Raw genomic sequence first — 17,717 nt, forward strand, 5'->3', positions numbered from 1 at the left:
CAAGAACACTGGAGTGGGTTGCCATTTCCTTCTCCAATGCGTGAAAGTGAAGTCACTCAGTCGCGTCCGACTCTTCGCGACCCCATGGACCGCAGCCTACCAGGCTCCTCCGTCCATGGGAGTTTCTAGGCAAGAGTACTGGAGTGGGGTGCCATTGCCTTCTCCTTCATTACTATCTACCCTCCACTTATTAGAATGCAGATTCCACAAGACCTGACCTGTCTTTTCCATGGCTGCAGAGGCAGGAAAACATCCTGGTGAGGTGCACAGAATTCAAGGCCTGGCCCTGTTACATTCGGGATGTGTCTTCCAGGCCAGTTGTGAAAGCCTTCTAGGCTCCAGTTTCCTTATCCATAAAACTATGATAATAATAGTGTTTACCTTCAAAATGCCGCTGGAAGATTTAAAGTTGTAAAGCACTTAGAACAGTGTTGACATATGTTCATAATAAGCGCTTAGGTAAGTATTTCTGCAGTGACTGGAACAATATACAGAGGCACTTGGCAAATATTTCATGAATGAGTAACTTGTGCAATCAAGAAAAAAATAAGAAAGAAAAATTTTAAGAAAGCCAGTACTTGTAAAAGCATATGCTAAGTAAAGTATGACATAACACTCCTCCGGTCAGCCTCACATTACCTTACCTCATATCCAGTGTAAGACTGGGTGGAATATTCGAAATCTGAATCAGGTCCGCCAGGGCAGTACCTGCCAACACAACAAAAGGGTGAGGGTGTCAGACTCAGAACTCAGCTCCACTGTCCAGTTCGGGACCCGCAGTCTCCATAAAACCCTGCTTGAAGCAGCTTCATTTTCAAATCCTGACAGAAGATTGTACCTTTGTGCTCTCTGCAAATACTTACATTTTCTACTAACAAGTAAAAAGGTAAACATATAAAGGAACAACATTGCAGTAGTTTTCAGAGTACTGCAGCCGCTATCATTTTATTTTTTTTATTGGAGTGTAGTCGCTGTATGAGGCTGTGTTAGTTTCTGCTGTCTGATGAAGTGAATCAGCTGATGTGTACACACAGCTCCTCCTCCTGGAGCCTCCCTCCCCACCCCACCCCTCCAGGTCCCCAGCGAGCACCGGGCTGAGCCCCCTGTGCTGTACAGCAGCTTCCTGTGGGCTATTTTACACGCTAGTGTACGTGTGTCAGCGCCGCTCTCTCAGCCCGCCCCACCCTCTCCTTCCTGCTGTGTCCACATGTCCACACTCTACATCCGCATCCCTAGTCCTGCCCTGGAAATGGGCTCATCTGTATCATTTTTCTAGATTCCGTGTGACAGATGAATGGATAAGGATGATGTGGTACATCTATACACTGGAATATTCCTCTGCCATAAAGAGGAGCAGAGCTGGGTCATTTGTAGAGATGTGGATGGACCGAGAATCTGACATACAGGGGAAAGCAAGTCAGAAAGAGAAAAACACATATCGTGTATCAATGCACTATCACTTTAGAAGTTTAAGCTTTTAGGGGCAGATAACAGTGCCTACATTTTCCTAGTTTGGATTGATACTCACAGTGCTCTCTTGGTAACTACACTTAGGAAAATTTTTCTCCCGACTGATCTTACTATCTAGAATCATGCATATTCTTCTAATTTTTCTAATTATCTAAGCTTAAGAAGTTTAAAGATTATTTATAAGGGTAACTTTTTGGGGATACTTTGCTGATCCAAATTCATTTTAAATTTCTGACATTTGGAATTCAGGCTTCTCATATTTCCATGTTTCATTTATCAAGTTAACAGACTATCTACTCTTTTGAGTTCTGTAACTATGTACTGTATATTGAAACAAATTAAAATCTTTATATGTTTTATTTTAAAGCACTGAAATATCCTATTAATGGCTGCTTATTTCAAAGAACTGACTTATGAATCTTTAATAGTTAAAGTTTTAAATATGACCAGCATGCACTGATCAAGGCCCTAGGACTTGCTATATCCATTAAAATGCAAACACATACACGACTTATTAAAATCATCATACTCACACACATATATTTCCTGTAAAACTGATGTGTGGACATCTGTGGGGTTTACACATGACAGCCACAACAGCAATCTATAAAAGAAAGATTAATAAAAAAGCAACTGTGAAATAATTCACAGGAAATTCTGGAGAGCGGTTAGCTGAGAAAATGGGAGAGGGCCACAACACAAGGGGCTTCAAAAGTGCTTGTGATGCTGTGTTTCTTAAACAAAGGCGTGGGTACCAGGGTGATCTCTTTTCAGTGTTATTAACCTTCAGATCAGATGGTACAGAATGAATCTTGGAGGAGGGGTCCCTGCTGGGGCTCCAAGGAACCACGTGTACACGTGCACAACCTTCAGTCTCCTGACCTCTGGAGCTCACCGTTGGCAGTAAACAGACACTGAATGCACCACGATGGATCCAGGATTGGGAGAGAAGTGGACCAGAGCCCCGTGCAGATCAGGGCCTATGCAGACTGACTGCAGCCTGATTTCAGTTTGGTTCAGTCCTGTAACAGGAATTTCAGCTGTGGAGTTAGCATGCAAGGCCTCTTGAGAAAGATGTACGTTTACTGAGAAAGCATGAAGGTTTGGGTTTTTGTGTAACCTGGGTGTCCAGAGCTCAAAAGTCTGTGGCTGTTTTGAAGAATGAAGTACTATATGAAATTTTGGTTATTAAAAAATAACTTTGTAGCCTTCCTATCTGGAGAAATAAAATCCTTTAAATGAAAAAAAAAAAAAAGTGCCACACTCAATATGTCAGCAAATTTGAAAAACTGAGCAGTGGCCACAGGACTGGAAAAGGTCAGTTTTCATTCCAATCCCAAAGAAGGGCAATGCCAAAGAATGCTCAAACTACTGCACAGCTGCATTCATCTCACATGCTAGCTAGGTTATGTTCAAAATCCTTCAAGTTAGGCTTCAACACTACATGAACCAAGAACTTCCAGACATACAAGCAGGATTTAGAAAAGGCAGAGGACCCAGAGATCAAATTGCCAACATCCATCAGATCATAGAAAAAGCAAAGGAATTCCAGAAAAACTTCTGCTTTATTGACTGTGCCAAAGCCTTTGACTGTGTAGATCACAACAAACTGTGGAAAATTCTTCAAGAGATAGGAACACCAGACCACCTGGCCTGTCTCCTGAGAAATCTGTATGCAGGTCAAGAAGCTACAGTTAGAACCAGATATGGAACAATGGACTGATTCAAAACTGGAAAAGGAGAACGTCAAGGCTGTATATTGTCACCCTGCTTATTTAACTTCTATGCAGAGTACATCATGCAAAATGCCAAGCTGGATGAAGCTCAAGCTGGAATCAAGATTGCTGGGAGAAACATCAATAACCTCAGATATATAGCTGACACCACCCTAATGGCAGAAGGCCAAGAGGAACTAAAGAGCCTCTTGATGAGGGTGAAAGAGGAGAGTGAAAAAGCTGTCTTAAAACTCAACCTTCAGAAAACAAAGATCATGGCATCTGGTCCCATCACTTCATGGCAAATAGATGGCAAACAATGGATCAGTGACAGACTTTACTTTCTTGGTCTCCAAAGTCACCGTGAATGGTGACTGCAGCCCTGATACTAAAAGATGCTTGCTCCTTGGAAGAAAGCTATGACAAACGTAGACAGCATAAAAAAAAAAAAAAAAAGATAGCATTATAGTCAAAGCTGCCATTTTTCCAGTAGTCATGTATGCATGTGAGAGATGGACCATAAAGAAGACTGAGCACTGAAGAATTGATGCTTTTGAACTGTGGTGTTGGAGAAGACTCTTGAGAGTCCCTTGGACTGCAAGGAGATCCAACCAGTCCATTCTAAAGGAGATCAGTCCTGGGTGTTCATTGGAAGGACTGATGCTGAAGCTGAAGCTCTAATACTTTGGCCACCTGATGCAAAGAGCTGACTCACTTGAAAAGACCCTGATGCTGGGAAAGACTGGTGGCAGAAGAAGGGGACAACAGAGGATGAGATGGTTGGATGGCATCATGGACTCCATGGACCTGAGTTTGAGTGAACTCCAGGAGATAGTGAAGAACAGTGATGCCTGGCGAGCTGCAGTACACGGGGTCACAAAGAGTTGGATGCGACTGAGCAACTGAACAACAACAATTGATGCGTCGATTGTACGGCAACCTGGGGGAGGGGAGAGGAAGTGCAAGGGAACTCTGTACTTTCTGCTCAACCGTTCTGTAAGCCTAAAGCTCTATTAAAAAATAAAAACAAAGCACAACAGTAACAGCAGGGATAAAAGCATGGAGTTTAGGATGCACAACAGATAGGGGATGACAATTAGCTGTGTGCTCTTGACATTTTTAGTAGGTTACTCTGGTGGATCTGCTGCAGCTAAGACAAAGCAGGCCTGTTATGAAACGACCCCAATAACCTCCAAAATAAGAAACAATAAAGGTCAGAACATTCCTACCCATGGTGGAAGGAATGGACAACGCATTTCACATCATTTGGAAACCAAACAGATGGGGGCACCATGAATAAGGTGGTCAAGAAGGATGAAAGAGCAAGTCTGAGCAAGCAAGCAAGTCTGGTCTTGCTATACTGGAGGGTCTACAGGCAGTCAAAGGAGAGACATCTAACAGGCGATATGACGTGGACATGAAGTTTGGGGAAAGGCTGGAGCTGGGAGTCAGCGTATGGCAGTGTTAAACATCAGGGGGGCCTCCCTGGCAGTCCAGTGGCGAGACTCCGCCTTCCAATGCAGGGCGCGCGGGTTCAGTCCCTGGTAGGGCAGCTAAGATCCCACATGCCTCAAGGCCAAAAAACCAAAACATAAAACGGAAGCAATGTTGTAACAAATTCAATAAAGACTTTAACAATGATCCACATTAAAAAAAAAAACAAAAGACATCAATGGATGAGATCCCCAAATGAAGTGTGTACAGCGCTAAAAACAGTGGGCCTGGGACCGCAGAAGATATCCATTTTTAAAGACAAGCAGAACAAGAGTAGCTCTCAGAGAAAGAAAAGAAGGGATTCGAGGCAGGACGAGGACAGAACGGAATCGTGGAAACCAGGTGCATTTGTCAGGCCCAGAGGTTGACAAGCCTTTGCTCGCACGATGGCAAGCCCGTGCATACTGCCGAAAACTGACAATGCAAGGTTTATCCTGAGAGCACATTATTTAGGGAAGTAAATGCCAAGAAATCAGCTAAGACTTAAAAGCCATTGCCCTGGGTAGGGGAGGAGGAGGGGGAATGTAAAGAGGAGGTTTGGAACTATTCATTTTTCTGAAAGCCTTCTACGCTTCGGTACAAACCAACCAACGAACCCCAAACACTTAAGTATAGAGAAGAGACTGGGATTGATGGTACTCTCTGTGCAAAGGTTCTGGGGTTTAATTAGTCACAAGTGTGATGTGGTCCAGGAGAGACGGCTACCTGGCAGGTCATGTAAGCAGGAGAAGTGCAGTAGCCCCACCCAAGGAACAGACTGAACTTAGTTCACACGGGGAATAAAGGACTCGACTCTGGGCACCAAGTCTGAGGAGGGCCCAAATCCCACCCTGTGTCTTTCACACTCATCCTTGTTATCCTGGAGGCCTGGCCTCAACTGAGGCTCTTCATGCCTGGCTCAAACTGAGAGCATTCCAACTGGTCTCTCTGTCTCCAAGTGACTGACCCTCCATCTTTAAAGAACATTTTATTTCTTTTCAATTTTGGCCGCACTGGGTCTTCGTTGCTGCACGCAGGCTTTCTCTAGCTGCAGTGAGTGCAGGCTTCTCTTTGCAGTGGCTCCTCTCGTTGTGGCGCACAGGCTCCAGGCACACGGTGTCAGCAGCTGTGGCTCCCAGGCTCTAGGCCCTGCAGTTGTGGCGCCCGGGGTTAGCTGCCCTGCGGTACGTGGGATCTTCTGGGACCAGGGACTGAACTCGTGTCCCCTGTACCGGCAGGCGGATTCCCAACCACTGGGCTACCAGGGAAGACCTCCCCTACATCTTGTATCCAAATTAATTTTCTGAAAAATCTATCTGGTTCCCATCACTCCCCTTCTCAAAAATCTTTTAGTTTCCTCGTATCTGGCTTCTTTGTGAGACATCTGGGCTTCCCTGGTGGCTCAGCTGGTAAAGAATCCGCCTGCAATGCAGGAGACCTGGGTTCAATCCCTGGGTTGGGAACATCTCCTGGAGAAAGGAACAGCTACCCACTCCAGTATTCTGGCCTGGAGAATTCCATGGACTGTATAGCCCATGGGGTCGAAAAGAGTAGGACACGACTGAGCAACTTTCACTTCACTTCATTTAAGATCTTTGACAAGCAAATGCCACAGTAACACTTTACCCCGAAGTCCTGCCGCTTTCCAAAGTGAAGCCCAACTCTGGTGAGCCTGGTACACTTGCGGTTTCCCCCCACACACACCTCTTACATCATCTGTGCCCTAATTCCTGCCCCTTGCTCCCACGACTCTGCGCTTGCTCTTCTCCGCTTACACGGGCACCACTTCTGGGTCAGTCAGGCGCTTCCTAGTTCCTTATACTGTAGGGACATCTCTGTCTTCTGGACACCCTCCTGAATGGTGTCAACTGGTTCACAGTTACCATACGTATTAATATAATGACTCTGCACTATCAGTTAACTTTTCAAAACACCCTTTATGTTATAAGCCACGAGCTTAAGGTGGCCAACAATATTTATCATCTTCTGGTAGTCACCAAGTTTCGGTCTATACTTTTAAAGACCTCCTCCCCCTCAACACCCTATGCCCTGTGAGTTCGTGCTGTCGCATCCAACTCTTTGTGACCCCAGGGACTGTAGCCTGCCAGGCTCCTCTGTCCATGGGATTCTCCAGGCAAGAATACTGGAACGGGTTGCATGCCCTTCTCCAGGGCATCTTCCCTACCCAGGGATCAAACCCACGTCTCCTGCATTGGCAGGCGGATTCTTTATCACTGAGCCACCTGGGAAGCCCCACTTTTGAAGACACTAAAAATCAAACACCATCTTTTCCTCTAAGTGACTCTCTTCCCTGGTGCTCTCCAAGCCTCCTGCATGCATCTCCACCCCAGCACACATCACTACAGGTGGATTTTATGAATTCAAATGGCCCACCTCCACCTCACTACGTGGAGGCAGGGATCAGTGGCCCAACCGATACACAATCAATACGTGATGAATCGATCACTCACCCCACTGGCGGTTCTGATGGGTTTCGCCTTCAGCTTGGGGACCAAGACCTTCCGATACTGAGGCGGGACCGCGGCGATGATGTCCACCAGGCGGGGCTGCGCCGAGAGCCCGTATTTGGCAGCTGTCCTGGTCTTCACCCTGAACGTAGAGCATCCATCATGATCAAGGTCAAAATATTCCAAGGACAAGCTCCCAGAAGAATAACCTATGAACAATGTCACCAATGCTCGCGACTCCCATATCCCCTCACCAGATGAGCACAGTGGCTCTAACGCTTGTAACTGTCAGGGAAACAGGGGAACAAAATCCACGACTTCTTGTTCTCTGGAGTACCAGAGGAAGCCAGATGACCAGGGGACGGGACCCAGGACAGTGACACAGTCGAGGTCTTGTTCAAGGTAGGGCTCCAGCATGAAAGGATTTGACCCCTCCCCCAGCTTCCGCAGCACACATCCGAGATGAGGTTAACCCTCTCGCGGGGGCCTGCTCGGGACACTGTGGGATGATCAGACACACACTTGGCCTCGACAGGCACCTCTCCCTGCTGTAACAACCAAAACTGTCTCCAGACGCTGCAAAGTCTTGGGGGTGGGTGGAGGGGTGGGAGTCGTCATGACTGGTCGCAAGCCATGGTCTCAGGCCAAAAAGCAAAACAATCAAACACAAAGCTATATAGACCCGAACAGGAAATAAAGTATTGAGTTAGCCAAAAAGTTCACTTGGGTTTTTCTGTTAGATGTTATGGAAAAACCCAAACGAACTTATTGGCCACTCCAACATATATTTTTTAAAGCATTTAAAATATTTTTCTAATATAAAATATTACCTAAAGAACAGAACAATGACCCATGTAATATACTTTAACAATTATAAAACAATTACTCTTGTAACCACATTCCAAGAAAAAGAACATGATCACCATTTCAGAAGACCCCTGTGTGCCTTCCTGACTGTAACCCTATCCGCACCCCCCAAAATAACCTTTATCCCAACTAGTTTTCTTCTATAATCGTAGAAGAAAAACTGTTCCTTGTTTTCTTCTATAATTGTACCAACTTTTCTTTTCTTTGTGGCTGCTAGCCAAATCCCACAGTCACTTTAATCCATCTAGAAATACTATGAGGTGTGCAAATCGTTTAAACAAATGTTTACTGAGTTCCTAAGAGGTACAAGAGACTACCTAAGTACCTGGGACATCAGGAAGTGTAAGGCAGAGCTGTTCCGTGCTCTATGTTCACAGACAGGCACGCACAAAAATAAGTCTGCTGATAATAAAAACATACGTAATAGAACACACACCCAACCATGAATGCTTACAGCGCTCGAGACGAACTCAGTGTGTGCTGGGGAGACATTCATGGAAATGGGCACAGAAAAGCGTAGGCTTCACAGATGGGAGGGGAGTTTGGGGGAGAATGGATACATGGATATGAATGGCTGAGTACCTTTGCTGTCCACCTGAAACCATCACAGCATTGTTAACTGGCTTTACTCCACCGCAAAACAAGAAGTTTAAAAGTATATACATTACAACAAGAAAGAAAGTTGCTAAGAGAGTAAATCCTGGACGTTCTCATCACAAGGGAAGAAGAATTTTTTTTTCTATTTCTTTAATTTTGTATCAATATGAGAGAGAGGATGGATGTTCACTAAACTTACTGTAATCATCTCATAATGTGTAGGCTGAATCACCATACTGTGTATCTTGAACTTAAAACAGGGCTACTTATCAACTGTATCAATAAAACTGGAAGAAGAAAGTAAAAAATAAAAAGGAATGGATGAGGAAGTTGGTAGTGAACATGGAAGAGAGTTATATTGAAGACAGAGTAGGCAAAATTGTGACCTGAACTGGACCCAAGGAAAAAGATTCAAAGGTGACGCTAGAGTTTCAAGCCGCTGAAGGTTAAAACGATTCGGCAAAGGGGCCATCTGAGTACCGGCTGGTTTTGAGGAAGATGCTAACTTTAGCTTTAGATGTGCTACATTAAAGAGGATGACAAAAATATATAAGACACAGAAACGTTCACGAGAAACAAAAGATTTGTATAATTATGGGTACAGCCGAGAAAAAAATAGGGGAAAAAAAAACCAGTTAAACACATGGTAGAAAAATCAATAAAATATAATGTCTCCATAGCAAAAAAGAACATTGATTTCTTTAGCCAACATTTATTAAGCACAATGTTCCAAAGAAAGGGTAAAACATATTTTTCTAGACAGGGTCTAGAGAAACGTCATACGCACAGAGACTAGACCACTGACGGCCTGGGGTGGGGGAGCAGATCACTAGAGCAGATCTATATGACAGGTACACAGTCGATAAACAGACGCAGAGAGGAGAGACCACTCTTATTTGATGATGCAGCCAAGTCCAAGCTGAACCTGACTGTGGGGAGGAAGTGGATGGACGTGTCCGGGAGGCTCTGAAGCAGGGAAGGGCTGGATGACATCAAAAGGCCCAAAGAGAGGGTCTTCCTGGGAGCCAGCCGCCACCTGCTGCATCTCAGCGGAGGGACCGGAACGAGAGGTGGAACGTGAAGAGAGACGGACAGCAGGACAGACCACGGGCTCTGCAGACAGACGGTCTGATTCCAAATCTCAGCTCTGTCAATTACCACTTATTCACTCTTGGAAAAATTACGTAACCTTCTCTATCTCGGGGGATCCATCTGTCCCGGTAAGTCCTGACCTCAGACAGTGTTTGAGAGTGTCAGCTGGGCTAATACACCCAGTGTACCGCTAACAGTGACCTGACTACAGTATGCGCCCAAGAAATGTTAGACGCTGCTAGCAATATTAGGCTCTGAGGCAACTTTGCCATACATAATCAACAGGGCAGGGCAGAAAACTAAATTCTCAATTAAAACATGAAACATGAGATAGAACCAGTAGTATTTGATAATTGCATGCATGAAAGAGATCTATTAATACTTCCCAAGAACAAGATTACCTTCTTTGGCCCTGAGGTATGTGAGATTCCAGCTCCTACACCAGGGATCAAACCCACACGCCCTGCCTTGGAAGGCCAAGTCTTAACCACTGGACCACCAGGGAACCCCTCCACTTACTTATTTAGATCGATGTCTTTCCCCTGTTCGTGAGCTTCAATTAGTTGTTTAATAACATCTCCTATGGTCAGCATCATTAGCTGAGCAGGGCTGAGGTCGCCTAGAAAGATAATATTTGACAAAGTAAAAAGTCATATTATTCAGCAAATGTTTTTGTATTTACTAGCAGTTTTCCTTCCAAAATCATTCCAATCGTGCTGAAATAATAGCTCAAGTTTACCAGACAGTGAACTTTTATTGTTTACAATTTAGCCATATATCTTATACCTTTAATTTAAAAACAAACCTGAGTTCACCTACGTACGGGAAGGGTTCACTCTAGAAGCATATACAGGAAAAGCATGATAGATACAGGGAAGAGCAGAGACAAACAGGAAGGAAAAGAACCAAATTGCACAGGAAAGAACCAAAGGAGTTAAAATAGCTTCCCTTCATCTCCAGATTTTTTGATTACATTTAGTTGGTTTACTTCATCTGATTCTCAGAAGAAAGTGAGGTGGATGGAACAAGAATATTTGCCTGTCCCATAAAAATGTTACCAAGGGGTGAAGTTGAAACTCAAACCCAGGCGTCCCCAGAAGCAGAATCACACAGCAGTGTAATACTATCTTGAAATACAAAGGCAGAGGTCTGTCCTCGCCTAGGGACTTTAATGCAGCCCTAAGATTCAGTCTAAACAGCACTGCAACCTTCTCCTGGCAAATGAGGCCATCCTTCTCACCTAAGAGGCAACAGCAGAAGCTGACATGGCATGACCCACCCTTTGCCCACAAATACAGTTGCCTGGTTCAAGGATGGGCACCTATTCAGGTGGGGGCCAATCTGAGCTCTTTTACTCAAGGCAAAAAAAGACACCAGCCCGTTTCCAGTGGTAAAAGCTGTGAGATTTCAGCTCGGGAGCTGCTGGCAAGCACACTTCCTGCCTGCAGAGAAAGCTGGTGTCTAAAGATAGCGATGTCATCAGAGGGGGGGCAAGACGAGAAAGCCCTGGCCCTCCCATTTACTTGATCTCATTTGAGACCTCACAACAACACTGGAAGGTGGGCACTGTTTTCCCATTTCACAGATGTGAATAATTAAGGCAAGTTAAGACATCATTGTAAATGACATGGTTAAGACTCAAATTCAGGCCTTTCCCTCACAACTTACATGCTTTTTCCCACTGTGCCAAAGCACCTCTAATTTCCTGAGACACAGCTACCATAAACAATTTGAGAGAAGTCCATTTATAATAGGAGGCTAACGCTTTCTAAACTGTGTAACTCAACCCCTCAGTATTCTACAGAGGTGCCCAAGGGGCCATGTAACAGACAGGGCTGGTGGTGAGGAAGGTAAAGTGGGGGGTGGGGGCAGAGGGAAGGTCTCTTTCTCCATTTCAACCCAAGCAGCTTCACTTCCATCTGTTTATATATTGAAGTTCTGCATAAGAATGTATTTGGAGGGAAAAGGGGGCTTCAGGTGATAAAAAAAATACAGGCAGACCTCATGCAGTTTGGTTCCAGGCAACCACAAAAAGGGGCATACTACAATAAAGTATGTCACACGAATATTTTGGCTTCCCGGTGCACACACAAGTTACATTTACAGTGTACTATAGTCTGCTAAGTGTGCAAAAGCAATATGCCTTAAATAAATGAGAGACACAAGTTTTGGGTGGCTTCTTTTGGCATGGGTGTGCGTGTAAGACACTTCAATCCGGTCTTGACTCTTTGCGACCCCATGGACTGTAGCCCACCAAGCTACTCTGTCCATGGGATTTCCCAGGCAAGAGCAGTGGAGTGGGTTGCCACGCCCTCCTCCAGGGGATCTTCCCGACCCAGGGATCGAACCCTCGTCTCTTATGTCTCCTAGCATTGGCAGGCAGGTTCTTTACCACTGGCGCCAGGGCACTCTAATCTACAAGGAGAGAGCAGGAATTTCCCCAAGGCTCTGCTTGCCTTAGTTAACAAGTGAGGCATGGAAAAGTGCTGCCGCCTTGTGGACACATCCCGCAATAGCAACCTTCAACCTACAGGCAGATTCTTTACCACTGAGCCACTTGCGAAACCCCAAAACTATTGCTTATGGGCACTGAATATTCATAAAGACTACGTGTGCGCTCAGCTGCCCAGCTGTATCTGACTCTTGGCGACCCCATAGACTATAGCCCGCCAAGCTTCTCCGTCTATGGGATTTCACAAACGAAAATACTGGAGTGGGTTGCCATTTCCTCCTCCACAGAATCTTCCCGACAGGAATTGAACCCAAGTCTCTTATGTCTCCTAGCATTGGCAGGCAGGTTCTTAACCACTAGCGCTACACAGCATTCTAATTAACAAGGAGATAACAGGAATTTCCCCAAGCCTCCCCAGTGGCTCTGCGATAAAGATCCCCTGAAATGCAGAAGCTGCAGGAGACCCAGGTTCGATTCCTGGGTGGGAAAGATTCTCTGAAGGAGGAAATGGCAACCCACTCCAGTATACTTGCCTGGAGAACCCTATGGATAGAGAAATCTGGCGGGCTACCTTCCATGGGGTAGCAGAGAGTCAGACACTGCTGAAGTGACTTAGCATGCATGCTGCTTACCTTAGTAACAAGAGTGAGGCATGGAAACGTGCTGCCGCCTTGTGGACATGTCCCGCAATAGCAACCTGCAACCTACAGGCAGATTCACCAGAGTCACCTGGGAAACCCCAAAACCTATTGCTTATGGGCACTCAATAGTCACAAGGTCTATGTGGGTGCTCAGTTGCTCAGCTGTATCTGACTTTTTGCGACCCCACGGACTGTACCCCGCCAGGCTCCTCTGTCCATGAGATTTCCCAGGCAAGAATACTGGAGTGGGTTGCCATTTCCTCCTCCAGGGGATGTTCCCATCCCAGGGATCGAACCCAGGTCTCCCTCATTGCAGACAGATTCTTTACTAGCTGAGCTACCATCTGAGCCTTCAGCAAATATACTCTTTTTACTGGTGTTGAGTTTTGCCTCGATGTTGAAGGCTGCCAACTGCTCAGGGTGGTGGATGCTGAAGGCTGGGGTGGCTGTGGCAATCTCTTAAAATAGGACAACACTGAAAGTCTGCTGCATCCCCTGACTCTTCCTTTCATGAACAATTTCTCTGTGCATGCAATGCTGTTGGGTGGCATTTTACCCACGGTAGAAATTCTTTCAAAACTGGAGTTGATCTCCTCAAACCCTGCTGCTGCTTTATCAAGTAAGTTTAATATTCTAAAGCTTTTATTATCATTTCAACAATCTTCACAGCATCTTCACCAGCAGCAGACTCTGTCTAAACAAACCAGTTTCTTTGCTCACCCGTAAGAGGCAACTCCTCATCCATTAAAGTTTTCTGTGACACTGAAGCAATTCAGACACATCTTCAGGCTCCACTTCTAGTTATCCTGCTGTTTCCACATCTGCAGGGACTTCCTCCACTGACGTCTTGAACCCCTCAAAGTCATCATGAGGGTTGGAAGCAACTTCTTCCAAACTCCTATTAATGTAGTTTTTTTTTTTTTTCACCTCTTCCCATGAATCACAAATGTTTTTAATGGCACCGAGAATGGTGAATCCTTTCCAGGTTTTCAGTTGACTTTGCCCATGTCCATCAGAGGAATCACAAGCTATGGATTTCTTAAATAATAAGACTTGAAAGTTGAAATGACTCCTGGATGAGACTGTGCAATGGATGCTGTGTGAGCAGGGATGAAAACGTTAATCTCCTACATCTCCACCAGAGTGTGTGGATGACTAGACACATCAACAACGAGCAGTGATACTTTAAAGGGCTCTGCTCTCAACAGCGGGCATAAAATATCAGTAAACCATGTTGTAAACAGGTGTGCTGTTTATCCACACTTTGTTCCATTTACAGAGCACAGGCAGAGAAGATGTAGCATAATTCAGAATGGTAAATAAGCATTTTGTTGCCGTTCAGTCGCCAAGTCGTATCTTACTCTATTGAAACCCCATGAACTATAGCCCACCAGGCTTGTCTGTCCATGGGATTTCCCAGGCAAGAATAGGGGAGTGGGTTGCCATTTCCTCCTCCAGGGGATCTTCCCGACTCAGGGATCAAACCCCCATCTCCTGCCTTGGCAGGTGGGTTCTTTATCACTGAGCCATCAGACCATCTGCATTGTGATTGTGAAAGTCGCTCAGTCGTGTCTGATTCTTTGTGACCCCATGGACTACATAGCTCATGGAATTCTCTAAGCCAGAATACTGGAGTGGGTAGCCTTTCCCTCCTTTAGGGGATCTTCCCAACCCAGGGATTGAACCCAGGTGTTCTGCATTGCAGGTGGATTCTTTACCAGCTGAGCCACAAGAGAGTCATCCTGCCCTCTGAAGCTCTCAAGGCAGGCACTGACCTCTCCTCTCTAGCTTCGAAAGTCTTGGTGGCATCTTCTTCCAATAGAAGCCTGTTCTGTCTACACTCAAAATCTATTGTTTAGTACAGCCACCTTCATGAATTATCTTAGCTAGAGCTTCTGGATAACTTGCTGCTCTGCCATGCACTTTGATGCTGTACAGATGACTTCTTTCCTTAAACTTCACAAAAGTGAGCCCTGCTAGCTTCAAACCTTTCTTCTGCAGTTTCCTTACCTCTCTCAGCCCTCACAGAATTAGAGTTAGGGCCTTGTCTTAGGTTAGGCTTGGGTTTAAGGGAATGCCATGGCTGGCTGATCCATGCAGATCCCAAAACCTTCTCCATTAGCAGCAATAAGGCTGGTTTGTTTCCTTATCATTCATGAGTTCACTAGAATATCATTTTCAAATTCCTTCAAGAACTTTCCCTTTGCATTCACAACTTGGCTGTTGAGTTAGCACTCAGTCTATCTCAGTTTTCAACAGGCCTTCCTCACTAAGCTTAATCATTTGGGGCTATTAATTTAAAGTGAAAGATGTATGACCCTGCCTTATACCTGAACCCTTGAAGGCTGTTGTAGGGGTACTAACTGGCCTAATTCAGTAGCATTTATCAGTCCTCATTGTCCAAAGGAACAGGGAGGCCCAAGGAGAGGGATGAAGATGGGGGAATGGCCAACAGGTGGAGCAGTCAGAACACAGCATTTATTGATTAAGTTCGTCATCTTACGTGGCAGTTTGTGGGACCCCAAACCAATTACAATAGTAGTATCAATGGTCACTGAGTACAGAGCACCATAACACACACAGAAACAGTGAAAAAGTCTGAAATACTGTGGGAATTACCAAAACACAACTGAGTTGTGAACTGAGCAAATGCTGTTGGCAATACGGCACCGACAGACTTGCTCAACACAGAGTTGCTCCAAACCTTCATTTGGTAAAAATAAATAAACAAAACACAGTATCTGTGAAGTACATTAAAGCTAAACACAGTGAAACGAGGCATACATGGAGATGAAGATTTAAAAACATTTGGACAGCTCTTCGGTGTATCGAAAATTATCTGGAGAAGTAAATTAGTAAGAAAAGTCTTCATGGAGGAAATCAGAGAGATCTTTAGAGAAAGGGCAGGGTTTGGACAAGCAAAACAGAGGGCAATCCAGAAGGAACAATGTTAGGTATAGGAATTACCGATCATGTTTATATGAAAGTGTTGCCAAACTGGAATGGAGCCTTTCTGACAGGGTTGGGTAAAATCAGATCACAGGGTACACTGGCTACTCGACAAAAGATGCAATACACAGTGGAGAATTATATGTTCTTGAGTTTGGGAGTAAAAAGATCAAAGTAGTGTTTAAAGAAAATAAGTACAGATTGATCCTTGAACACTGGCTTGAACTGTGTGTGTCCACTTATATGTGTGTTTTTTTTTCCTCAATAAATACAGTACCTGTATTTTTCAGATCCTTAAATTAACTAAGTATGGGGAAAAGTTTTTGTTTAATTAGCGACCACAATATGTGGAAACAAAAGAACTAGGATTTGAGCCTAATGCTATCCAAACTGTGTGAGCTTACTGCCCCTGGGTGAGTCATTTGTCAATTTCTTTGCTTTTGAGGCAGAGATAGCAGTATTTGGATTTTCAACTGCATGGTGGTGGGGGCAGTGCCTCCAACCCCGGGGTTGTTCAACGGTCAACTATATACAAAATACACTACAGAAAATGAGCATACAAAAAACGATTCAGAAGATGAAAGAATACACATAATCTGCATACTAAGTAAAAGGCTCTTGAAAGATAACTTTAAAAAAAAAAACACAGAAGATTTAAAGCAGAACACTTGGATGACAGACTCAGTCCCTAGCTCCCAAATCCTACTGGCTATGTCGTAATGGGAAGATCAATGCCTTCTGAGCTCCCTGTTCCTTGTTGGCAAAATTGGGATAATACATACACATTTCACAAGACCAGTGCAAGAACCAAGTGAAATAATGTACATGTGAAAGTCTATTATTCGAATATTAGTTCTTCAGTGAAGGTGGGTTAGAGGAATGGTGGCTAGAATGAGGATAAACTACTGCAAGAGGCAATTTCTGTAGGAACCAGCAGGGCTTGGTGATAGATGAAATTAAAAGTAAAGCTGTCTGGCCTACAGATAGAGGAGCAAGTTAGAGGGAGAAGATAACTAACTAATTAGGGGCAAGCAGTCTTTGAGCCCACAAAGCAACTGAAGGTAATTTGGATACTTGGAGTACCTGATGCCAAGAGGCATAGTAATCAAGGGCAGTTTTTTTGTTTGTTTGGGGGATTCGGAGAAACAGCCTGACCAACAAATTCGGTTCCGTTTCCTAAATATAATCTTGGGCTAGGAAAGTTACTTAATTCTTTTAATCTCAGCTTCTTCATTTGTAATCTGGAGATGATACCCACATAAGAATTATTAGCAAAGGCTCAATAAACGGTAGCTACGATTATCATAACCATCATTACTATTAGACCGACTTCTCAAATGAATTTACAGAGATAACACTACCACCTGCAAGAAAATATTTGAAATTTGACTCTATCCGGTTGAAAAACTAAAGATGAAATCGCTCCACGCTCAGGAGGTAATTAACTCCGGAGGTAATACAAATGGGAATAATTGCCTAATTACCCCACAAATCCCAAGAATAACTCGGCATTTCTCTTTCCTTTTTAAAAAACATTTAGAACTTTAAAACAATCTCAAATCAAAAAGGACGTGAAATGTGTAGTAAAATCTTAGCAAATTAAGAGTTCGAGACCGTGTTAAATCCATCGATCACGTAAATTTCTTGGAACAGAGCTTTTATCATTTATGCAAAAGACACCAAGTGATGGCCAAAAAGGAAGAATAAGGATAGGCCGGTTTAAAAAGCACAGTAGCCGGGAGAGACGAGTTCACAAACTGACTACAGGTGGTGGGGAGACTGCCAGACAGCAGATTCCCGCGGGAAAAACCGACTTCAGCATCTGATGGCCCGGGTTCGCCCCTTCCCTTCCACCACCCGTTCCCTCTCCCTGTCGCACCTTTGCGCTTCTGCCTCATCTCTCCGCTGTCGTAGCAGCCGCCACCCCAGAAAATGTAGATATCTACTCGGACCACGGGGGAAATTGACAGCCACCAAGCAACCCTGTCCTGTC

General features: G+C 44.6%; 1 protein-coding gene across 1 annotated transcript in view; it reads right to left on the minus strand.

Moving 5' to 3' along the window:
- ELP3 (elongator acetyltransferase complex subunit 3) overlaps positions 1–17,717 on the minus strand; it is a 120,283-nt gene extending 102,566 nt beyond the window's left edge. Inside the window, exons 1-5 of the mRNA XM_027549040.1 lie at positions 17,604–17,717; positions 10,202–10,301; positions 7,130–7,268; positions 2,004–2,074; positions 645–708 (exon numbers count right to left, since the gene is read on the minus strand). Coding sequence (XP_027404841.1) covers positions 645–708; positions 2,004–2,074; positions 7,130–7,268; positions 10,202–10,301; positions 17,604–17,622 — 393 coding nt within the window. The 5' untranslated portion in view covers positions 17,623–17,717. The remainder of the gene's footprint in view (positions 1–644; positions 709–2,003; positions 2,075–7,129; positions 7,269–10,201; positions 10,302–17,603) is intronic.

This window comes from Bos indicus x Bos taurus, chromosome 8 (assembly GCF_003369695.1).
Source record: "Bos indicus x Bos taurus breed Angus x Brahman F1 hybrid chromosome 8, Bos_hybrid_MaternalHap_v2.0, whole genome shotgun sequence".
NCBI classification, from domain to species: domain Eukaryota; kingdom Metazoa; phylum Chordata; class Mammalia; order Artiodactyla; family Bovidae; genus Bos; species Bos indicus x Bos taurus.